Source organism: Coregonus lavaretus, assembly GCF_964263955.1.
Source record: "Coregonus lavaretus genome assembly, chromosome: 4".
Taxonomy (NCBI): domain Eukaryota; kingdom Metazoa; phylum Chordata; class Actinopteri; order Salmoniformes; family Salmonidae; genus Coregonus; species Coregonus lavaretus.
Genome location: NC_139991.1, coordinates 7983327 through 8009111, shown reverse-complemented (window position 1 = coordinate 8009111; position 25785 = coordinate 7983327). Strand labels below are relative to the sequence as shown.

The 25785-nt window shown below is 40.6% G+C and overlaps 2 protein-coding genes across 4 annotated transcripts in view; one reads left to right on the top strand and one right to left on the bottom strand.

Moving 5' to 3' along the window:
- The window catches only part of LOC311127335 (DNA-binding protein RFX7-like), a 38612-nt gene extending 22622 nt beyond the window's left edge, over positions 1-15990 (bottom strand). For all 3 annotated transcript variants that reach the window (XM_084159160.1, XM_084159161.1, XM_084159162.1), the window contains exons 1-2: positions 15567-15990; positions 2147-2180 (exon numbers count right to left, since the gene is read on the bottom strand). In XM_084159160.1, the coding sequence (XP_084015286.1) occupies positions 2147-2180; positions 15567-15697 (165 nt within the window). In that variant the 5' untranslated portion in view covers positions 15698-15990. The remainder of the gene's footprint in view (positions 1-2146; positions 2181-15566) is intronic.
- A 1975-nt stretch (positions 15991-17965) lies between these two features.
- LOC311128557 (testis-expressed protein 9-like) lies at positions 17966-25586 on the top strand (the record flags this gene model as incomplete). Its single annotated transcript, XM_084160744.1, has 11 exons — positions 17966-17970; positions 19052-19115; positions 19246-19331; positions 19418-19463; positions 19747-19820; positions 20040-20206; positions 20447-20529; positions 20608-20781; positions 24715-24849; positions 25022-25156; positions 25251-25586. The coding sequence occupies 11 exons, from the start codon at positions 17966-17968 to the stop codon at positions 25326-25328; spliced, it is 1047 nt and encodes a 348-aa protein (XP_084016870.1). The 3' UTR covers positions 25329-25586.
- Positions 25587-25785: the final 199 nt, after the last annotated feature.

Sequence of the window (25785 nt, the reverse complement as noted above, 5' to 3'; positions counted from 1 at the left end):
ACTGAAAGCTGTTAGAGGAAACGGGTTAAGCCTCTGGTTACATTGGCTTGTTACTGTACGTTATCTACTCTGTCTCAACCACCTGGCAGACGACCTCTCTCTCACATCACAAGAACCACTGACCTGTCTCTGAGTCTTCCAACTAAACCCAAAGCTCTATGGCGAATGAATATTCACACAAAGGGCAGCTAACTGAGGACATCTGAACAGAATCAGTTTGAGATGAGGCCAGACACCAGAAAGAGATGCCTCATGCAGACCCTGATCGTGGAAGACTAGTAATATTATTAAGACATTACTAGTGGAGCGTGGGCATTAGTGATTCAGCAAACACACAGATGGGTTATACCACTCACTCCACTGAAAGACTAAAACGGCCATCTCTCCCCAGAGAGCATTCTCCCATCTCCATAAGACACAGTCTGAGGCAGGAAACAACCAGAGTATCAACACAAGTTTCATTATTGATGTGTGTTCTACTTATCACCACCGCTGACATGTTCAACATCTGTAAATTAAAACAGAGGGAGAGAGTGGGGTTAATATTAGACGCTAGTGCTTTCCCATGTCCTCTAGAAATCCTTAAGAGGAAAATAAAATAAAGTCTGTCGGAATTGAACAACGTAAGAGAACAGAGACCCTTGTGGAATACAACTGAAGGCATAAACCTTTAATGAGTGCAGCTGATGCAAGGTGGCGTGTGAGATTGCAACATTTAGCACTGTAAAGCTGACTGGAGTACGGGAGCTCATGCGTGTATTGCTGACTCTGGCACCTGCCACGAACATGGAGATTTGTGTGAAACTTTGGGGCTCCAGGGATTCTGTACTCTGCACTTAACAGTACACGAGACAAGACTTTAACCACTGGGATTGTGGTCCCCTTTCACTGAGGAGGAGAGAGGGACAAGGCAGGTCAATGAGGACAAACACTCGTTGACCTCCTTATATGTGTAGCCTGAGTGCAAAACATAGGCTACAATGTGGCAGTGGTGGTGGGTGATTTGATTGCTTTGACAGGTCTAGCCGTCTATCCTCAACATACCTCTTGGTAAGATACACCTCTGACAAGCTGAAGCCCAGCCTGCAGTATTGAATAAAGTAAACACAGCAGGTTTCCCAGAGTAACTAGAGTGTAGCCTTGACCTCTGCTCAGTCTCCTGCCTCTCCTGCTGGGAATGGCAATGCACTGGATCTTACCTCAGTGTTGTATAGCACCCATCTCTATTGACGGGCATAATATTTCTATACTTGGTCAATTACAGTACATAGGGCCAAATCCTCACATGAACACACGTAAACATCTTGAACTTTCAGGTAAACCATGTGCTGCAGATGTCAATAGGAGATTTGTGTGAACGTTTGACTGAGTTGTTCAAGTATCTCAAGTTGAGTTTTAGATGATAGACTAAGTCGCTTTGGATAAAAGCGTCTGATAAATGGCATATTATTATTAATGTTCAATCACACCGTGGTTGACTGAATTTCAGTTGAAGTCCAGAACCTATGAGCAAAAACACAAAGGTCTAAAAAGATCAAGTGATGACAATTGTTTATTTGTTTATTTAACCTCTATTTAACCTTTATTTAACTAGGCAAGTCAGTTAAGAACAAATTCTTATTTACAATGACGGCCTACACGACAAAGGGACATGACCACTGTTTTCATTACAACACCAAGCACAACGAGGTAAATAATTTCATCCCATCTTCTGGAGACCATTACGAGCCTAATACTGTGTAGTATAACTATAGGACTCATTATGTAAGATGAAATGGGTTAGTGGAGTTTCAGTGAGATCATTCAACAGGACTGAGCAGTATTTTTTGGTCAGCAATGGCTGTCAGCAAACTGTTTCATAACGGGGCTACTTTCAGCTCTGATATCAAGTGTGGTATAAATAAGTCAAACATGGGACCACCTGCTTAAATACTACAGACAGAGTAGATCTCAATGCTGCATCCTTTAACATAGTCTCACGACACTGGCGAGGAGGTGAGAAGCACAGAGATTACATTTCAGAAACCTAAAATGTACCTTACCTTATTCAAGTCAAAAACATACCTTAAATATTGGGGGGAAAAGTTTAACAATTGTGAACAGAGCATGCATTGTGGTTAAAGGCTTTATGACAAGGAAGACTCACCAAAATATTGTCCACATTTGACTGTACAGATTTGCTGAAAAAGAAGGGAAACATAAGACAAATTAGTATGACGCAAGTGTAATGTGAGCAACATGCATAAACCGGATGTATTAATAAATCTGTGGAACGTAAGGCATGAGACAACCCTCCCACCCGCTTCTCCCTGGTCATAACCAATATATCCCAGGAACATGTTGTCATATGTAAAAATGGAGACAGACACTACATAAATGTCCTATAGCACTCAATGCCTATTAATAATACCTCCCTCAGAAAGTCCTTGACGGTCATTGAGGGGACTTCAATCCAGTACAAACCGGTATCTAGGCCTAATCCATATAAAAAGGTACTGTAAGATCTGACTTGACCTCACGGCAATGTCATACTGCTAGAAACACAGAAAGGAAAGTCAACCTATCATTAATTCATCCCACAGCATATTAGTCAAAGGACCTAAAAGCCACACACACGCTCTCTGACAGCCAGTTAAAATCAAAGAGATAACGGACTCACTGACTGTTGGTTACAATCGTTCACAGACAGCCTGCTACAGTTCCTCACAGTGAAGTGAGTGGAGAGGTCGCTAATGCTTTCACAGTCAGAGACTCTTGTGGCCCCTTGCTGAGTCCGCCCACTCAAAAACAACACACATCTACTCCCATAGCCTGAATTGACCCAATTTCCTCTCCATAGCCTTCAGAAACATCACGTGAGGCCAGTCCTGGATATTGGTGTGAACCACAACACAACTCAAAAGGTTAATTGAGAGATGCAGAATTGTAAACACTTTCTCTCACTCTGTGTGTGTGTGCGTGCGTGCATCCACATTCTGCAGCTCAAGAGGTGAGTGGTCCATGACACTTCTCCAATTGAACCACATGGTAAATCCCTCTCTGTGGCACAGCTCGCTTTCAAGTCAGTTTACTTTGATAACATTTACATTTTTAGTCATTTAGCAGACGCTCTTATCCAGAGCGACTTACATTATCTTTTTTTTTCTCATACTGGCCCCCCGTGGGAATCGAACCCACAACCCTGGCGTTGCAAACGCCATGCTCTACCAACCATTCCCTCCACTACCCTGGACGACGCTGGGCCAATTGTGCGCCGCCCCATGGGTCTCCCGGTCGCGGCCGGCTACGACAGAGCCTGAATTCGAACCAGGATCTCTAGTGGCACAGCTAGCACTGCGATGCAGTGCCTTAGACCACTGCGCCACTTGGCTCTCATGCAATGGCCTCTCACACTACTAAGAATCAATACAAGAACTGGTCATAATGAGGCAGGCAGCTCCTATTTGATCATCTATTACAATGAAGGGGCAGAACCTAGGACTTATTTGTTATTAAGTAAAAGTACAGGTCAGGTTCAAATGTCAGGTTGCTGCTGTGTGATATGGGGCCAGGTCAGACTGAGGGGCTGTTACTAGGTTACTCAGGGCAGGTCAGAATCAGGAGACTGTTATTAGCTGTGACGGAGAAAGTAAGCTTTAATGGACTGTTACTAGGTGAGGCCAGGATTTCTCAGTGTTGATAATAAGCAGGTCTGCCAGGTTCCTCTCATTAAGCTGTTTCTAGGTAAGGCCAGGCAGGTACAGAGAGAGTGCCTCGTTAAGCCATTGTTGCTGTGGAGAGCTGGAAGGGGATTGCGAAAGGGAAAGACAGGATTTAGATTCTCCCTGCCGGATCCTTACTGCACATCACTCCAGTTTTAAAATGTTCTGCAGCAATTATACCCCCGTTCTGGCCACACAGCATTACTTAACAAGCTCTGCCTATAATCACTTAGTCAGGACTATAACCTCACTGGGCAGGGTACACAATAATATTGATGACTGGCATTACAAAGGGGGTTTAGGGGTAAATCAACCTGCAGTATAAAAATGGCACAGATTCCTCTGACATTTTGATTTAAAAAATGAAATAAAAACATTCCTGTGGGTCAGAGTTTGTATCTCTCCCTGTCCCTAAATGCTGAGTTTGGTGATTTTCATGTGAAACATGGACCCATTGCCATGCAGGGCTGTACGTACGTTAAGACTGAGGAAGTCTGGTTTCTAAACACATCCTGTTGAACCCTGGGCTGGCAGTAGTGGAGTTCAGCTCGGAGTGATGAGCCCACTCACCCTGCCTATGTTGGCCTCATTCATCTATATCCAAGCTGCACCAGGTCACTGAGGTAAACTTGAACATGTCTGTTCTAATTATTTTACTTTATTTAGTGTAATGCACCAACCGCCACAGCTTGAGATTTACATGATTGATTGTATATATATATATTTGCTGGATTTTGTCTCTCACAAAAACCTTTCTGCACTAAGCAGCTAACTGCTGCATATTGGTTCAGAAACCCTTGAATGAACATCAACTAATGTGCCTACATCTACCACACAACAGGTCTTATTTCAGCCTTTCAATAAATCATTCTGAAACGTTGAGAGATAAGAGCCTAAAGTCAAAACACAAATCAACAACATTCGAAAAAGATAACTGGTAATATGACCTGACATGTGCAAATAATCCACATCTTATGAAATAATAAACACTCAACCTAAAATGTTACATTAATAGGGACTGTGTATCTTTTTTTCCTGAAGAGTGCCCTGATTTCCAAAGGCAGCGGAGCAGACTCTCCCCACCCCCCCAGCTGGCCCCTATTGAACGTAAACAGTCAGAGCCGGCAGGAAGGGGCAGCCCTGGCTGCTCACTGTCTGCCAACCTCCCTCAATATGGCTGCTTCAGGGAGAAAGAGGATTGCCTGACATTCACCTCTAAACCCCAGCGACCGCAGACAGTAGCATGACACTGGGGAAGGCTGGAGCACCAAAGCTGTGTTATTCTGAATGATCAACGTGGGGAGACCGGGGGGGGGGGGGGGGGGGGGGACATTGCTGACTTCTCTCCCGGCGAGCAGACATCCAACCCCGTTGAACCTCTCGGATCTCATATTCTTACGCTAGAGTGGGGATGGTGAACCTTTTAAACTGAAGCCTGACATACCATCTGAACAGCCACCACATTGAGTGTGGAGCAGATACAGCCCACTACAGTTCAAAGTGTTTCAACTGAATAGGACAATTGGGGGTAAAAGTTGATAAGTAGACAATTGGACTATAATCAGTTCTAACATACCTTTCACAGAGGTTTAAATACAGTAGGTCAACTGTTAAATGGAGCTAACACCAAAGACATGACATCCCCTCTCTCCACTCAAGAGTCAGTCAAACGTTGAAAGCCACCATTTACCCACACAGAGGTTTTTTCAGTACACAGACTGTCTCACAAAAACAGGTTTAGACATTTTTGCAAATGTATTAAAAAACAGAAATACCTTATTTACATAAGTATTCAGACCCTTCGCTATGAGACTTGAAATTGAGCTCAGGTGCATCCTGTTTCCATTGATCATCCTTGAGATGTTTCTACAACTTGATTGGAGTCCACCTGTGGTAAATGCAATTGATTGGACATGATTTGGAAAGGCACACACCTGTCTATATAAGGTCCCACAGTTGACAGTGCATGTCAGAGCAAAAGCCAAGCCATGAGGTCGAAGGAATTGCGTCGAGGCACAGACCTGGGGAAGGGTACCAAAAAATGTCTGCAGCATTGAAGGTCCCCAAGAACACAGTGGCCTCCATCATTCGTAAATGGAAGAAATTTGGAACCACCAAGACTCTTCCTAGAGCTGGCCACCTGGCCAAACTGAGCAATCGGGGGAGAAGGGCCTTGGTCAGGGAGGTGACCAAGAACTCGATGGTCACGCTGACAGAGCTCCAGAGTTCCTCTGTGGAGATGGGAGAACCTTCCAGAAGGACAACCATCTCTGGAGCACTCCACCAATCAGGCCTTTATGGTAGAGTGGCCAGACTCAATTTTAGAATAAAGCTGTAACATAACAAAATGTGAAAGAAGTCAAGGGGTATGAATACTTTCCAAAGGCACTATATATCTACAAAAATAAGACAGATCCTGCTTCTGTTGCATGTTTGAGTGTTTGTTTAATAGCCTACGGATTCCGTGAGCACCAAGCCTCACGCAACCACATGTCGGATAAACAGTTTCACAAATTCAGCTGTTTTTAATCTTTGCTATGCTGTTATAAAGGCTTTACACTTTGTTTCTCTCTCGTTAGAACAGCCTCTCTAGTATTACTTATCATTTATTTTGTGTTGTTTACACTGTTCCAAATTGTCTGAAAAATGATAACCCTCCTTTTTCTTGATGTTCTTATTGTTATTATCCCTATTATGATCATCATTATAATAAGTCATGTCATTATCATTAGAAGGCTTAGTATAGCAGCCTTGTATAACCATCATCGATCGAGCTGTAGGTCTAAGAGAGCCTCCTGTTTAGTCTTAATACCGTAACTTCCTTATGCTTATGCCTATATTTCAATACTTATAAGCTACTGTATCAACCAATCATTCATTCGTTCATGTCATCACACAGCATACGGGTCATTCATAATTTGAAATGCAAACAAGCATTTTAGTTCTAAAATAAAATAACAAAGCGACCCTTAGCTGCAAACAATAAATAAACCGTTCCATTTCGGCAATTGCATTCACGAATGCATGCAACTGTTTTTTTTTGCTGTAATAAAGGCTTTACAAAAAAATTAAAAATAAAAACATTACAACATACTCTCTGGTACACTTAGAATTTATTTTGTGTTGTTTACATTGTTCCAAATGGTCAAAAAAAATTGATTGTAATCTAACAGCCCCTGTTTGGCACACGCAGTGCTTTCTCCTTACTTTATTTTTCTTGATCTCCAGTATTTTCCACAACTAGTCAAATGTATTCCACACATCTGACTTCCCCTTTACCTCCTGAGCAACCAGTAAACAAACATTCCCCCGTTTCGAGTTTGTCACGTCCTCTGCATCCATTTTTCTTTCACATGTGTTACGGTGATCAGAGTTTGTTATAACCAATTTATTGATGTGATTATGATATGCTATAGGTCAGGCCCTATTGGTCACGTGCATGCAATGCATACATGTGTCACGTAAAGAGAGCAAGGGTTAAGGGAATAGGGAATGTATTTTCTCCTTTTCTCTAGATAGTAGGCCTACCTCCCCTCAATGTGAATGCACTTAAACTAATAAAATGTCCATCAAGCACAGAGCCAGAAACGAAAATGATCCTTAACACATTTTCAGTTGACATTCCTGACATTAGTTAATGTTCTACTGTTCCCTTTGAATTTACAGGCCTATCTAATATTCAAATCAAGCCACAATGCTTGTTCTGTTGCGTCGCAGGTTTGTATCAGATTCGCTCCAAGCACAAAACAATTCTAAACTGAATTCCAAAAGTTCCTTGAGAGAGGAAGGTGAGAACGAGAGAGGGAATAGAAACATACAGTATCTGATCATGCTTGGAGGGAGTGAATCCATTAAGGGGTCCTTCTCACATAGCTCATTTTCCTCCTTTATTTGTTAGTTTAATTGAAATTAAGGGCTGACCAAAATGCAGGGGATTGTTTGTGACCCCATGCAAAGACAGTCATTCAGTAATCTGGCAAAAACAAATCTGATAAAATGCTGACCAGTGTAAAAATTGAAAAACATCTACAGGCATTTTGTTACGATGGCATTCCCTACAAAAATTGACAGGAAATGTCACTCAAGATATAGAAACAGCACCAAACGCAATTAAATGACCTCCAAGACTACAAAGAAATTCTAACCACGACAGTAGCGGTGAAAATTTCTATTGAATTCTGCACTCCTGAAAACCGCCTCATGTTTGCCATGGTGAAGCTCATTTTCAATTCTCTTTGAAGACGATCATCCTCATTGTGTTGGTATTTCATCCCCTCCTTCCTATTCTATCCTGTTTCCCCTCCTATTCTGATAAACACTGCCTCCCCAGTCCTTACAGACAGAGAGAGAGAAGACAACGGTGGAATCAATTCAAACGCTACATTCAGCTCCATTTTCATTCCATTAACAGACGCAAGATGGTACATTTTTAATGCCACAATGTGTTTGCATAAATCATGCGACAAGACTATTGGCTATTCCAATGTAGAGAGCTAAACATGTCATGCTCAAACTTCAAACGTACTATCAGAACACTCAATCACACAGCATAACAGACACACTGAATGTGAATCAGTAAAAGGTCAATTAAAGGGCAGATTTACCTAATCTAATGTATTACAGACTTACTTGCCTAAATTTTAATCCGATGTACTGTATTTTACTCAGACAACCCCATCTGCTGGTTCACGGGGAAAAATTGACAAGAGTCTTGAAATGACAAAATATTAAAATCTCACTCTCTTTCTCCTAAGATGTTGTATTTCTGGCCTAAAAGGAGACAAGAGTCATGGAAAAGCAAGCATCTCTAGCCTATATGTGTGAGCAAAACAACGCCAAAGCCTAAAGATGTGACAATCTGTAATTGAGGTAAATATACTGAATAAAAATAGAAACGCAACATGCAACAATTTCAAAGATTTTACTGAATTACAGTTCATAGAAGGAAATCAGTCAACTGAAATACATTTATTAGGCCCTAATCTACGGATTTCACATGACTGGGAATACAGATATGCATCGGTTGGTCAAAGATACCTTTACAAATATGAGCCTCACAATGGGCCTCAGGAGCTCGTCACGGTATCTCTGTGCATTCAAATTGCCATCAATAAAATGCAATTGTGTTCGTTGTCCGTAGCTTATGCCTGCCCATACCATAACCCCACCATGGGGCACTCTGTTTACAACGTTGACATTAGCAAACCGCTCGCCCACACAATGCAATACACGTGGTCTGCGGTGTATGGCAACACTAAAGCGAAGTTGGAGGCTGCTTATGGTAGAGAAATGATCATTCAATTCTCTGGCAAATGCTCTGGTGGACATTCCTGAAGTTACCATGCCTATTCTTGAAGTTACCATGCCAATTGCACACTCCCTCAAAACTTGAGACATTGTGGCATTGAGTTGTGTGACAAAACTGCACATTTTAGAGTTGCCTATTATTGTCCCCAGCACGAGGTGCACCTGTGTAATGATCATGCTGTTTAATCAGCTTCTTGATATGCCACACCTGTCAGGTGGATGAATTATCTTGGCAAAGGAGAAATGCTCTAACTGGGATATAAACAAATTTGTGCACAACATTTCAGAGAAACAGGTTTTTTGTGAGTATGGAACATTTCTGTGATCTTTTATTTCAGCTCATGAAACATTGGACCAACACTTTACATTTATATTGTTGCGTTTATATTTTTATTCAGTGAAAGAACTGCCTAATCAATCCTCAGTCTCCCACGGACTCGAGAGACATGTAAAGCTCTCATCGTAACTTTCCAAAGGGCAGTCCAGCACCACCAGAACCAAGCCAAGGACAGATATTTTCCATGGGAGGCAGCATTTGCTTGTGTGCCAGCTCTCCAAATGTAGATCATAGGTATCGTCTATCACTCAGGCTATACTAACATTTAGCTGCACTCACCCAGTCAAGTGTAATGTGCACCATTCAGGACTCTATGCTATAGGTAACATCAGGGCAATACCATGGTAACAGAATGACGAGACTCCGATTTTGAATGCAAAGTTAAACAAACCATACAACTCGATGCACAAGGACTACGTTCAACAATTTCCACTGACAATGTTACAAAAACACATTTACTTGAAGAACAGATGTAAAGTTTTGTAACAGAATGACAGTAAAATCTCCCTCAGTTTTCCAAAAACTATCTCTTCTGAATTACGATTCAAAAGATGTCAGCAGAAAGAATGGGGTCTCAACTATGATATGACACCTTGAGTAAAAAAAAAAAAAATCTACTTTGGTTATTGAACTACAGTAAGTGAAGTGGATCAACACCTGATAACAGAATTACATCATGGGTCCCTGATCTGTACTATACAGAAATGCATAATTATTAGGGATGTAACGATTCACCGATATGTATATTCAAATGTTTAAGATGAATGCATCGGTCCTCGACCACAAACCGATCCAAATGTAGCATGCATCGGTCATAAAACGGATTTAAATGTTACAAATCAACTGTTCACACATTTGTTTTGCTCTTATTACATTCTTTCTACCTTCCGAAAAGAAAATACCTCATATTTTGTGACAACTGATGTGTCCTCTCTTTCAGTGTCGAACTACATGTAACTGCATGGACAGTCATTGATCTACAAGTCATTTTGCACGCGAGCCGGACAACCCCAGGCAATATCAGTAGCCTAGTCAAACTGCGCACTGTGCCCAGTTTTGCGTGCTGACCAACGTGAGGTAGGCGGCCTGTTCCTGATCTTACACATCTGCATGGCAACTTCAGCTTTCAAATGCTAAAATGGCTTGCATGATATTAGTTGAGTGACAACCTATGTAATTTGCTAGGTTATTGTTATCTATGCGTTGTTGAAAATTGTGTTTTACCAGAATAAAGTATGCTACCGGAGACAAGTCTCATCTGGCTATACCTGCTGAACGGGGTTTACAATATATTTTATTTTGATTGTTCAGGTTCACCATCAGCAATAGTTTTTGGAAGTTTTGCTTTAAAACAATCAGTGTGTATATGGTCATTTTTAGATATACAGGGTAACGAGCAATCAGTTTTGCGAGGCATAATGCATGGCCGAAGTGAGGAGAAGAGATCTCTGTAAACCAGTGGCGGCTCATCGTTAGGGACGGCACCCCACCTTTGATTGGCAATAAAAAATTATAGTATATAAAAACAAATATATGGATTATGTTTTAAATGCTCATAAAACTGGGGTAAATGTGTACATGTTCCGGTTTCAAAAATATATTGTTCAAAACAAGCTGTTCAGTTACATACTACTCTGCCCCTCAGTGACTGCCAGCTCTGCGTTCAAGGTCAAGCGAACATTGCTTCGATTGTTTTGCCAGCTATTTGCTAAGAGGGAGAACTGCTCCAATGAAATCGCAGGATTTCATAGCATAAATTATAACAGCACAAAGTAAATGGACCGTACTGGGGCGCTCAAATGTGCGTCCGTTCAGTCAGACGTTCCGAGTATGCTCTAGTCTCCTCCTCCCTATGAATCTCTCGCGCCAGAAGGCTTACTTCTGCACATGAGCCTAGGTCTGCTCTATCAAGTACAGCAAAAAGCAAATTGTAATTAACTTGTAAATAAATAATCATAAGAGCCATGGGAGCCTGGGACATGATAAACAGGACAACTACATCCAACAAGAGTCAAAAGACAGAGGGATACACTAGCTAGAACCTTCTCGTCGCAGATCTGGTAGGACAAAAAGTGTCGCCAAATTTTATTGTTTCCGCCTGATGCTGTTTATTAGGTTCTACTGTAGGGGAGTGGGTGATATGTTTGGATTAAACAGCGTGTATCACAAAGCATGATCAAATAAATTTGCCAGCTACAGAAACATTAAGAAATACCTTGTACATTTATTTGTTAAATTAACCAGTTAGCTATCTACCTTTGATAAGCAGCTACAGTAGCTAGCTATAGCTAGCTGGTAGCTTTGCTAGCTAGCTATCTAGCTTCCATGCCAATTTCAAGTTTTTCTAAACTAATATATGAATAACTCGGAAATATGAAGTTGTTTCAGAATGAAAGTTAACCTCTAAAAGTCTAACCCGTTAGCTAATTGAGTTTGAATTTTAGGACCCCTTTAGGTATCACATTTATTTTTTATATGATTTAATAAAATATTGAATTTGGCCTTTACTACTATAGCCCATAGAAATGCATTGAATAACAAATTCATAAACTGCAAAAACGACAGTCAAAAAATAAATCATAAGGAATAAGATTTTGAAGTGTCTGTCCTATAAAAAAATGTTGGACACATACTTAACATCTTATTTTTGTTGGCACAAAACTACCTCCATACTGCCATTCATTTGTATGGGTTACTTCAGACAAGTCCCGTGACACTTGTGGGGGTCGTAGAGCAAAATGGAGAACACCATAGGGTTCATGAGTCTCCCCTTTCATCAGAATAATGATCTTTCGGGATGTCTCATGGTCTGACGAACACCGCTGTATCTCGGCCACCTTCCGCCGCTGATATGGAAGGCAGATATAGAGTCATAAAACCTGGAAATGGTTCCAATCGTTCACCATTCATTTTTCATACAAGGTCTGTGTTTCGTGTAGGCTTACCCTGGCGTGACGTTTTGATAACCGCACAAATCTCTCTTGGACAAGGTAACTTTTATCAATAATTATCATAGCAATTGAGGTGAATATATTAATAAAACTCACCTTGTCTGAGAGAGAATTACATGGCTATCAAAACGTCATGCCAAGGTAAGCTTATTCACAATGTGAAAAATTAATGGTGGAAAAACCATTGGAACCATATGTTTTTATGGGTATTATGCTTTGTGACCATGTACACCACATGACCAAAAGTTCCAAAATCATGGGAATGAATATGGAGTTGGTCCCCCCTTTGCTGCTATAACAGCCTCCACTCTTCTGGAAAGGCTTTCCACTAGATGTTGGAACATTGCTGCGGGGACTTGCTTCTATTCAGCCACAAGAGCATTAGTGAGGTCGGGCACTGATGTTGGGCAATTAGGCCTAGCTCGCAGTCGCCGTTCCAATTGATCCCAAAGGTGTTCGATGGGGTTGAGGTCTGGGCTCTGCGCAGGCCAGTCAGATTCTTCCACACCGATCTCGACAAACCATTTCTGTATGGACCTCGCCTTGTGCACAGGGGCATTGTCATGCTGAAACAGGAAAGGGACTTCCCTAAACTGTTGCCACAAATGTGGATGCACAGAATCGTCTAGAATTTCATTGTATGCAGTAGTGTTAAGATTTCCCTTCACTGGAACTAAGCGGCCTAGCCCGAACCCGTTCTGTGAGCTTGTGTGGCCTACCACTTCGCGGCTGAGCTATTGTTGCTCCTAGATGTTTCCACTTCACAATAACAGCACTTACAGTTGACCGGGGAAGCTTTAGCAGGGCAGAAATTTGACGAACTGACTTGTTGGAAAGGTGGAATCCTATGACGGTGCCACGTTGAAAGTCACTGAGCTCTTCAGTAAGGCCATTCTACTGCTAATGTTTGTCTATGGAGATTGCATGGCTGTGTGCTCGAACTGTCAGCAACGGTTGTGGCTGAAATAGCCGAATCCACTAATTTGAAGGGGTGTCCACATACACTATATATACAAAAGTATCTAGATACGTATCGACTCGTCTTGAAAGGGAAAGATGCAAATCCCTAATAATTATGGATATGTGATGTATTCATTGTGATGTATCCTGAATAGGTACACAAACGTAGAAAAATGCAATATCCTTCTTTGCATGTTTGGGTATTATTCTACACATTGGCTATTATTCTAATGTGCTCCCCCCCAAACACGACCACATTTGGTTGGTACGGACCTGACCAAATCTGAACCAATCATAGAAGTCTGTTTCTCAAGTTTGGACATCATAGTAGAGCAGAGTAAAGTACAGCAGAGTAGAGTTCAGTACATTATACTGTACTCTAGTGTGCTTTACTCTACTGTACAGTGCTGTATTGTACTGTGCTGATATATACTCTACTTTTCTTTCCTGTACTGTAATGTGCCGTCTAAACTTGTGAAACTACTTTTCAACGTCCATGCACGTCTGGTGTCGGTCGGTGCTCAGTGAGTCAGTTGAGGACGCTGGTTACAGTAAATGGAAACAGAGGGGACCCCTTTGTTTGACCAGAAATCAAAGCCTTTGCTTATTCCTAATTTTAGGATGGAAAATAGTTGAAAAAATGTTTTCCATAAGAATTTCTGATGTTGACCATAAAACATCAAGTCAATGTATTGATGATGGAAATGATACCCTTCAAAGTAGGGAAGTGATATCCCACGTATGGATCCATGTCATCCAGGGCCGAATTCCTTCACACTGGTTTGGGGGTAGCACTAGGGGACACCAGCCTTACAGCAGATTACTGTGCAGAGAATCAACAAATATACTGTCGCATATTATTTTCCGATATGATTAATATAAGCCTAGGTGGTGGCATTTTGCAATTTATGACTTGGCTAAGGTTACATGTTACCTAAGTGGTTTTATATTTTTTATCTGATGTTCATTATATTAGAAAAGTTTATAAAAGTGCCAGTCATGACTTTCCCCAATGTTGTAATTCCACAGTCTGTGTGTTTCAGTTCCTGCCATTTCACTATATATAATCTAATAAACTATTCACACAATATTGCAACCAAGACAAATCACAAATAACAGGTCGTTCTGAATGATTGTGCACCACATAATGCGGTGGTATTAAGTTAGACCATGAACATTTAAGTCTGAATATCTGAAACATCAGTCAACAACTGTTCAAACGCAACAAAAAAATACCCACATCTATTAGCATATTATGGTTCCTTATGATACTTCATAATTAATGTAGGCAGTTTCTATATGAAAAAAAGGTTAAGGCAACAACAGGTGAAACGTGCATATCAGTGCAAATGGAGCATTTAATTCTGGAAGCTGACTGATGTATGAGTGCAACAATCTTTACCTACAGATCTGTGAACAGATTGTTGAATGTAGCCGAATAATATTTTGCAGGTTTGTACTGATACAACATGCAGGTCATTGATTATGTATCAATATATGCTACGGTGCAGGGAAGGCTGTGCTATTATTACCATAGCCATTCATACCTGGATTTTTAAATACATGTCGAGACATGCAACAAAAACAATGACGGTGGTAGTGGTTTTCAACCCAGTTAGCGCAGGCGTGCAACACTGGCTAACTCCCGTTAGCTAACTTAGTTGTACCGCGGGCAAGCGTACTAGCTACATATTATTCTGTTTTCCAGAAATTACGCAAATTGGCTAGAGCGCTTGCACTAATGAGGATACGGAAACCATGCACAATGCACAGGTCCAGCAAATACATACCTCAATGGGTCCAGCTAGCTAATGTTAGTTACCAACGGCGAGGTTTCTTGCAGCACCCGGGTTGTTAATAAATCACCCATTTTGACCCTTTTAGTCAGGACCTGTCGAATACCACGAAAAGGCACCGATAACTTGCTGCTGTCGTCATGAATACGTGACCAACATGCCATGCCGCACGCGCTATTTCATAACAAAATGTGCGTACAATTTATATAAAAAATAATTTATAGTAAACATTGTTAGTTCTTGGTCCAGGAAATGTACGAAAAAGTGTAAAAAATGTCATATTGTCAACGCCAAACACAAATGTTGACATGTTTACGTTGATGAAATGGGGGCGGGGGATGCTAAATTACACACAGAAGCTGCTAGTTAGTAATGAGCTGGCTAATTAAATATCTGGCTAGCTAGCTAGAGGTAGCAACACTATAATGGCAAAACATATTAAGCTGGCTCAACTAACGTAAGCGAACTAGCTAGCAAGCAAAGTAGCAAAATGCTAGCTAATGGTCCTCCTTACCAGATGGAATTCTTTATTTTGAGCTGCAACGCACTGGCCTCAGTCCCTTGCAGTCCAGGAACTAGGGATGGTAACGTGCTTATTCCAGAGCCCAGCTTCGGGTGCTGATCAGGTTGTTGATCCTCAGTCATCACGATGAGATTCAGGATGGGAGGAAGGGGATCTTTAACATGCAGGCCTCAACCTGGACCTCGAGAAATCAGTTATTTTTCTACTGTACATTACAGACCCACCCGTTCTCATTTGCGATGTACGTGGACTCAGTTCCAGGGTAGAAACGGTGCCGGGAAAACATGGTTAGACGGTTAATTTCGAACACCATGCACAGACATATAAAAAAGAAAAAAAATTACTTTAAAAAATCACAAGTACAGAGGAATACAAAATGCACGCTTTCCTCAGGATTCCTTCGCAGCCTTGGGGCGACCCGTGCGTTTGCAAACACTAGTGGTGGAAGTGTTGGTGATGCTGACTAGTATTCTGCCAGCAGCACAAACAATGACGTCATTTTGTATGTTAATGTCGACACCTTCTAAATAAAAGCCCGCATTTCAAAACATTGCAATGTGGATAACACATTCAAAATATATTGCATTTTAATCAATGGCCACTTCTATTGTGACAACAAGAAAATGCAATCAATAATTTATGACAACAAATAAAAAATATGCTTTTAAAAATATAATTTTTAATACCAATAATGAAAATATGTTGACACTGGTACTGTATGTTGAGAATATTGGGCTGTAGAGAGAAGTTTTCTACCTGTCTCAGCTAAAGTGGGGTGGAAAATACTCAGTAGGGTCTCTACTAATCAAATATGTGTCGTTTTGGAGAGGGACTGTGTCGTACATACCCAGCAGCACTTCGTTCTCCACCCCCTCCATAGTCCCCAATGCAATACACTGTAATATACTGTATATGGGATACATATTGGGTTGTAGAGAGAACTTTACTACCTGTCTCAGCTAAACGGGGGTGGGGAAGACTCAGTAGGGTCTCTACTAACCAAATATGGTTAGTTTTGGGAGTGGGAAGTAGGGGTGCAAAAAATTCACAAAAGTTGTACACTGGGCCTTTACTAGTCCTGTATTAGCAGACCAATATAGCTGTAGAGCTCCCTCTACATATTTTTTTAGAATGTGTTACTTTTTCACCAAAAAGTTTTTTTCCTGTCCTCGTTCTCTCTCTCTACAAGCCAATATGTATCCCATGTACAGTCAATTACAGTGTATTACATTGGGGGCTATGGAGGGGCGGAGTGAAAAGCCAGCAGCAGGCCGTGCGACACAGTCCCCCTCCAAAACTACATCCTACTGAGTATTTCCCACCCCACTTTAGCTCAGACAGGTAGAAAAGTTATCTCTCTACAAGCCAATAAGTATCCCACCGTGTATTGAGTTGCAGTGAAAGGAGTGGGTGGAGTAAGGAGTCACCAGTACTCTGTATTAAACCCGTTGCCCAGCACAAGAGACCCATTTAAGTTTTGAAAATTATATTTTGAATAATTCCAGTAACATATATTTGTATTTTATTAAAAGTGTATTTCTTTAAATATATCCTACAGAATCGCTTTCAACATTCCAGTATTTGTGTAAACGTTCAAAATAAATAATGGTATAAATACAAAATACGTCAAAAAAAATCTACATTCCCAGTTTAGCATGTCTTTGCAGGAGAACTCTTATTTTGAAATAGAAAATCCGCGATCGTGCTGCCAGCATAATATCCTGCTGCTAAGAGAACGGTAATATGCTGCTGCTACTCCTGCTGCTGCTGTCAGGCTTCTGCGGCGCAGGCGCAGTACACGAGGGAAGAATAACCAGCTTTTTATTTTTGGTTTTTACACCGCCGTGGTGAGCAGCAAAGTACTGTGTGCCTAATGGCAACATGATTTGGCTTAAATGTCCACAGTAAAAATGCTTTATAAAAATGTATGAATGAGCAGTACTATGGTCGTGGTCTTCAATAATCCAATGAGTTTGTAAAATAACATTTTGAAATTGCTATTTCATTTAAATGCAATTATTTGCAATCAATGGTAAACACATGAATATGTCTATATTGGCATTATGCTCCATGTGTAGACATGCAGCGAATCTGTTAGCCTTAGCACATGCTGTCCTACACATTTGCACATTTCAGCTTACAACACATTTTATGTTTAGCTAACAACTCAAATGAATGTGTTCATTAGTCCACAACGGCACCTAACATCATATTTTTGCTAAATGTATCAAAGTCAAGATTGTGAAAAACAGAGACTCACACAGCAAAAGTGCGTGTTCCTCCGCCTTTGGTTGCACGGTCGAGAAAAACATTTAGCCTCGACTTGTTGCTATGCAACCGCAACGCCACCCGCCAGATTCAGCACAACAAAATGTCTGAAAGAAGACTGCATGAGGTGAGTCAATGTATTGTTTCAAACAACTGGCTACAGTATTATACTGCTAAAAAACTGTAACATACCCATTCACAAATACAAGAAGAACTAGCTAACTAGCTATAGTCACCTTTATGTGTCCTAGCTATATCGCTGTTTAAGATCTAAGTTAGCTAACTGCTAGCTAGATAGTTAGCATGCTAGCTAGCTAAAACAGTACGTTAGCTGCTACTATACGTTATGTATGGCCACAGATAAATAGGGAAAACCCATAGAGATAGATAGAGGACCCGTTTTCGCATGGGTAGCGCCATTGACGACTTCCACCAATGTGAAGTAGTCAACTGGGTGGGAGCGTTGAGCTATAAAAGAACGCGGGACTTCAGAGGATCACATAATTCCGTTGTCACGAGGGATCAGCCGATTAATTATACTCTTGAGGAAACATTCCATAACTGCAGGTGGCAGTAAATCGCCAACTTTTTACCTGTTCAAACAACACACTATAGGTGGCAGTGTGCACCCTTTCCGTTTGTTTGTTACTCATAGAAGTAACGTTAGTAGAAGAAGACATTTGACTACTTCAAAATGGCTCTGCCCATGCTCTCACAGACGCCATAATAGGACAGATACAATGATGCGATGTCTATTTAAGTCTATGGGGAAACCCTATCAATATCTTTGATATCGCTAAAACTAGCCTAACTCAGAGATAGATCGTAGGTTATGTGAATAACTGTACATTATACGCAGACTGACTTTCAATGAACGTGTTGTTCCTTTGAAATGTTATATGCCTGTTGGCTAAAAGAACCAACAACTACTGTATTTTTATGAGCTACCTAACTTACTACATTTGTTTATTTAGCCCAAAATACCCATGTTATCCAAGGCAGAAAGGTCTCAAGGAGGAAGATCTGTGAGACGTCCAGCCTCTGTCCCCTCAAAGAATCCATCCACGATAGACCTACTTGCTAAAGAGGAGGAATACAAGTAAGGTTCCTTGCCCAAACATCTGTTGAGTCAATGTAGACTGTATCATATGAGATGCTGTAACCAGATGAAGATAGCATAAAAAATGAGCATATTTCTCCCATTCCAGACGTATAAATGCAGAGCTGGAGGCAAAAACAGCTGAACTAGTAAGGCAAGCGGAACAGGTTATGGTAAGTGGTTTAGCTAGCTACCTGACCAATTGACACTCTTCAGAACAACATAAAACATTCATTTTTAGACATCATATTTGTTTTATTTAAACTTTTTGTCCTGATTAGTGTTTTTCTTTTCTTTTTTCAGAGTGACCAAAATGAAGTCTTGTCAAAGCCAATCTCTTTCCACCTTGATGTTGACATTGAGGATGAGGATGAGGAGGAGGATTTCAGGTAATACAATATTGCATTGCTCAAAACGTATACCATTTCAGTGTAGTAGACTGGATAAGAATATATGTATTTGTATTTGTCTTTAGGAATGTGAACATGCTGGAATCTTCAGTTAGGAAGCCCACTGCTAAGGTGCAGTATTCAATTCAGTTTGATATGTAAAATGTAATCTCAGAGAGGCAAAGGTAATGTAATCACTTAGTAAAACTAGGTGAGAATCTCAATTGCATTTCCTTGAGTCCTTGCGTCCTCTCCCCTCACCTCCTTTTCAAAACCCATTGGATGAGAAGGTCAGAGGGGAGGTACCTCTGACCTTCTCATCCAATGGGTTTTGAGAAGGAGGCGAGGTGAGAGGATGTGAGGAATCAAGGAAATGCAATTGAAATTCTCCCTAAGTCATATTTCCCTTGCTCAGGTAGTGACAAAGAAAAGGGTCACTTCAAAATCCAATTCACAAAACAGACCTCCTGGAAACCTGAGAAAGGCACAGTAAGAATGTTATCCTTTTTTTTTATTTTTTTTATTTTTTTTTTAAATCCTTGTCACAAATGTTCACACAAATATCTATTGGAAACACTGGAAGATTAATGTGAAAGGTTATGGCTTAATGAGTGTCCATCATTGTGGATCTTCAGTTCCTCATGTTTGTTATGACTTTTTTAACTTTTTGTTTGAGTTGTATTTTGTTTATTTGTTATTTTATTTCAGAACAACAAAGGCATCTGCAGTTGAGGATGTTGCAGTTCTTGAAGATTTTGTGGATTTTTCCTTGACTAAAACAATACGTAACATTGAGGGGAAGCTGGATGATGGAGATACTCATGACAATCTTATGGAAGACGTCATGCCCAGTGTTGGGGATGAGATGGGATCAGGTGAATTCTGATTTCATGTATTACACTTTCTGTGGCATTCTCACACATTCACAATATCACATCTGGAGCACAAGAATGGGTCTTTGCAAAAACATGACATTACAAAAAATTAAGTTATTTATCAGAGTTCCAGAATATCAATTGTTTCAGCCTTCTGTTCATCGAGCTTCTCGCATATCCTTAAAATTATATCATTCTTTATGTAACTATAGTATCTTTTTTTTGTGTGCTGTGTTTTAGATGCTCAGATCCGTTTTCTCAAAGCAAAACTTTGTGTAATGCAAGAAGAATTAAACCGGCTAGCATATGAGTGCAACAAGAAGGTAATGATAGAAATATGAGAGATTAGGTATATTTTTGGAGTAACATTGAAACAAGTATAAAACATTTATTTGTTATAGGATGATGCAAACAGTAGTTTAAGCACCAACATAAAGGGGATAGAGGAGGATCGAACCAGACTACAGAAGACCACAAACATTCAGCAAACCCAGATAGAGAAACACAGAACTTTAGCGGAGGAGTCAAACAGAAAATGTGATGGGCTCCAGCAAGAAGTAACTGCTCTACAGAAGGTGGGTGTCAAGGATAAAACAGTTATTACATTGATTCTCTTTCTAGTTAGTCTTTTGGTAATATTATAAACAGCACATATTGTAATCATGAAGTCCATGAACAGTGACTGAGAGAAACCAAGACGTTTATAGACCGGTCTTATTGCTGAATGGGCAGGGAGGCATTGTACAGCTTAGACCTCTACGGGATCGGTATATGGGATGGTTGAGCTAACGTGCTCTAATGTGATTAGCATGACTGTTGTAAGTAACAGCAAACTTTCCAGGACATAAACATGTCTTATATGGGCAGAAAGCTTAAATTCTTGTTAATCTAACTGCACCGTCCTATTTACAGTAGCTATTACAGTGAAAAAATACCATGCTATGGTTTGAGGAGAGTGCACAACAACAAACTTATTACAGCAACTGGTTTGATACATTCACCTCTGAAGGTAAATAATGTACTTACATTCAGTAATCTTGCTCTGATTTGTCAACCTGAGGGTCCCAGAGATAAAATGTAGCAGTTTTGTTTGATAAAATCAATTTTTATATTCAAATGTTGGAACTGGGTTCTACAGTTTGAACCCTTGCTGTCTCTGGCTCCATACCCACCCCGCCCGGCCATCTAGATGTGTGAAAGTTAGTGTATAAGCAAATAATCCATCATGTATGACATTCCTGGGAGTGTGTGAACTTACATTTTGTATTACCATATCATTTTTGTATGTTCTCTATAGTTATGTACTTGAAAATGTATCGATTGACCAAGTCGGCACATTTGGGCAGACTTGATACAAAATAGTCCAGTATTGCAATGCTTCACTGGATCAATCTGAAACTTTGCACACACACTGCTGCCATCTAGTGGCCAAAATCTAGATTGCACCTAAACTGCAATATTATATTGTGGCATTTCTTGCATTTCAAAGATGATGGAACAAAACAAAAAATAGAAAACGCATGTTTTTTTGTTTGTATTATCTTTTATCTAATGTGATATATTCTCCTACATTAATTTCATATTTCCACAAACTTCAGTTTTTCCTTTCAAATGGTATCAAGAATATGCATACAGTGGGGGAAAAAAGTATTTAGTTAATGTTAATGAGGCCATGCCAGGCATTCCCCTGTTGAGGGGTTGATTTCATCCTTTATTAACCTCTTAAGGATCTGACCCTTTTTTAAAATGTTGGCCTAAAATGACATACCCAAATCTAACTGCCTGTAGCTCAGGACCTGAAGCAAGGATACAGTGGGGGGAAAAAGTATTTAGTCAGCCACCAATTGTGCAAGTTCTCCCACTTAAAAAGATGAGAGAGGCCTGTAATTTTCATCATAGGTACACGTCAACTATGACAGACAAAATGAGAGAAAAAAATCCTGAAAATCACATTGTAGGATTTTTAATGAATTTATTTGCAAATTATGGTGGAAAATAAGTGTTTGGTCAATAACAAAAGTTTCTCAATACTTTGTTATATACCCTTTGTTGGCAATGACACAGGTCAAACGTTTTCTGTAAGTCTTCACAAGGTTTTCACACACTGTTGCTGGTATTTTGGCCCATTCCTCCATGCAGATCTCCTCTAGAGCAGTGATGTTTTGGGGCTGTCGCTGGGCAACACGGACTTTCAACTCCCTCCAAAGATTTTCTATGGGGTTGAGATCTGGAGACTGGCTAGGCCACTCCAGGACCTTGAAATGCTTCTTACGAAGCCACTCCTTCGTTGCCCGGGCGGTGTGTTTTGGATCATTGTCATGCTGAAAGACCCAGCCACGTTTCATCTTCAATGCCCTTGCTGATGGAAGGAGGTTTTCACTCAAAATCTCACGATACATGGCCCCATTCATTCTTTCCTTTACACGGATCAGTCGTCCTGGTCCCTTTGCAGAAAAACAGCCCCAAAGCATGGTGTTCTTTGGATGCAACTCAGCATTCTTTGTCCTCCAAACACGACGAGTTGAGTTTTTACCAAAAGGTTCTATTTTGGTTTCATCTGACCATATGACATTCTCCCAATCCTCTTCTGGATCATCCAAATGCACTCTAGCAAACTTCAGACGGGCCTGGACATGTACTGGCTTAAGCAGGGGGACACGTCTGGCACTGCAGGATTTGAGTCCCTGGCGACGTAGTGTGTTACTGATGGTAGGCTTTGTTACTTTGGTCCCAGCTCTCTGCAGGTCATTCACTAGGTCCCCCCGTGTGGTTCTGGGATTTTTGCTCACCGTTCTTGTGATCATTTTGACCCCACGGGGTGAGATCTTGCGTGGAGCCCCAGATCGAGGGAGATTATCAGTGGTCTTGTATGTCTTCCATTTCCTAATAATTGCTCCCACAGTTGATTTCTTCAAACCAAGCTGCTTACCTATTGCAGATTCAGTCTTCCCAGCCTGGTGCAGGTCTACAATTTTGTTTCTGGTGTCCTTTGACAGCTCTTTGGTCTTGGCCATAGTGGAGTTTGGAGTGTGACTGTTTGAGGTTGTGGACAGGTGTCTTTTATACTGATAACAAGTTCAAACAGGTGCCATTAATACAGGTAACGAGTGGAGGACAGAGGAGCCTCTTAAAGAAGAAGTTACAGGTCTGTGAGAGCCATAAATCTTGCTTGTTTGTAGGTGACCAAATACTTATTTTCCACCATAATTTGCAAATAAATAAATTAAAAATCCTACAATGTGATTTTCTGGATTTCTTTTCCTCAATTTGTCTGTCATAGTTGACGTGTACCTATGATGAAAATTACAGGCCTCTCTCATCTTTTTAAGTGGGAGAACTTGCACAATTGGTGGCTGACTAAATACTTTTTTCCCCCACTGTATCCTTGCTTCAGGTCCTGAGCTACAGGCAGTTAGATTTGGGTATGTCATTTTAGGCCAACATTTAAAAAAAGGGTCAGATCCTTAAGAGGTTAATAAAGGATGAAATCAACCCCTCAACAGGGGAATGCCTGGCATGGCCTCATTAACATGATTAGCCTGTAAGGTGAACCTCTCCTGCAGCTGGTGGTTGTGCGGCGCTCATGTGACAGATATCTTTGGAATTCAGAGAAATCCCCCAGCGACATTGCCCTCGCCTTGACCAGGGGTGGGGTGAAACATGGTTGTATAATATTTCCCACTGGGAGGGATCACAACAGAGACATACACTGAGTGTACAAAATATTAGGAGCACCTTCCTAATATTGAGTTGCTCCCCCTTTTGCCCTCAGAACAGCCTCAACTCGTCAGGGCATGGACTCTACAAGGTGTCGAAATACGTTCCACAGGGATGCTGGCCCATGTTGACGCCAATGCTTCCCACAGTTGTGTCAAGTTGGCTGGATGTCCTTTGGCTGGTGGACCATTCTTGATACACACGGGAAACTGTTGAGCGTGTAAAACCCAGCAGCGTTGCAGTTCTTGACACAGTCAAACCGGTGCGCCTGGCACCTACTACGAGACCCTGTCCAAAAGCACTTACATATTTTGTCTTTCCCATTCACGCTTTCAATGTCTCTATTGTCGCAAGGCTTAAAAATCCTTCTTTAACCGGTCTCCTCCCCTTCTTCATCTACACTGATTGAAGTGGATTTAACAAGTTACATTAATAAGGGATCATAGCTTTCACCTGGATTCACCTGGTTAGTCTGTCATGGAAAGAGCAGGTGTTCCTAATGTTTTGTACACTCAGTGTATGTCCACACCCAAAGAAAATACAAATTAATGGTTGATGGCTTCCTAATGCTTAGTAGTCACAATTATTTGTTTAAATGAATAACTATTAGCATTTAATTTCAGAAATATGAAGTTAATAAGTAATTGTGATGACAGTCAGTTGTTGTAGCTATCTAATCAAATATTACCATTATCATTACAGTGCCTTTGAAAATGTGTGTAGGTGCGGTATAAAAACATTACACAAAATGCTTTTACTGAATTAGCTTGCCCCCCGTGTGTTTAACAAAGGAAATCGAGGGTTTGAAGAGAGCACAAAAACAGGCAGCAACCAATCACAGTGCCGTAGAGGTAAGACTGAACAGAGCCTTGGAGGAAGTTGAGAGGTCCAAGACACAACTGAGCAAGATCAAGCAGATGAGCAAGGTAAATTAAACCACCTATCAGTGCATTTAGTGATCACATCAATCATCATTTACACTACAAATAGTGCCATGCTATTAGTATAGTTCAGATTTTGGTATTCAAGTTAGGCTTCTGTCACTTGTTGTATAACCCAGGTTAAAAAGACTTGTTTTATGTCTATCCTTTCCATAAGGACACAGCGGACCAGGCGCATAAAAAAATAGAAACCTTAAAAGCCGAAAACAAGAAGCTGGAAAAGCAAAAAGCAGAACTGATAGTGGGTTTTAAAAAACAGCTCAAACTGATTGATATACTGAAAAGGCAAAAAGTAAGTCTTCATATTAAATGCAAGTAATTATTAAAAGACCGTATCATTACTGATATTTCTCCTTAAACTGACATTTTTCCCCTTGCTTGAGCAGATGCATTTTGAAGCTGCCAAGATGTTGTCGTTTACAGAAGAGGAATTCATGAAAGCTCTTGACTGGGGGAAATCATAAAGCAATGCTGAAAAATGTATGTAATACAATCCTGCTTGCCTTGAATTTATTCTTATGGTTAGCTACAACATTGATTATGTGGCCTTTAACATTGTGTGGACGTTATATAGTCTGTATGCATTTTTCATTTATACAGAATATATTTGTAATGGAATTGGATTTGAAAAGTTTAGCATTTTATTAGAATAATGGGTTAAAACAATTTAAACTGTAGTTGCATCATCACCTAATAAAGGAAATTGTGTAGTTTTTTAAATTACCAAATGACTTCACCTGAAAATTGATGCACCTCCATGATAGGATTTATATGTGATATGCAGCTAGTGGAATACACATGTGTCATTGCAACTTAATACATTTTTGAGTACACCATCGCCATAAGAAATCCATCATTTGATACAACAAAACAAACACTACACGGCATCTACCCAATACTGCCATCTAGTGGTGTAGTATA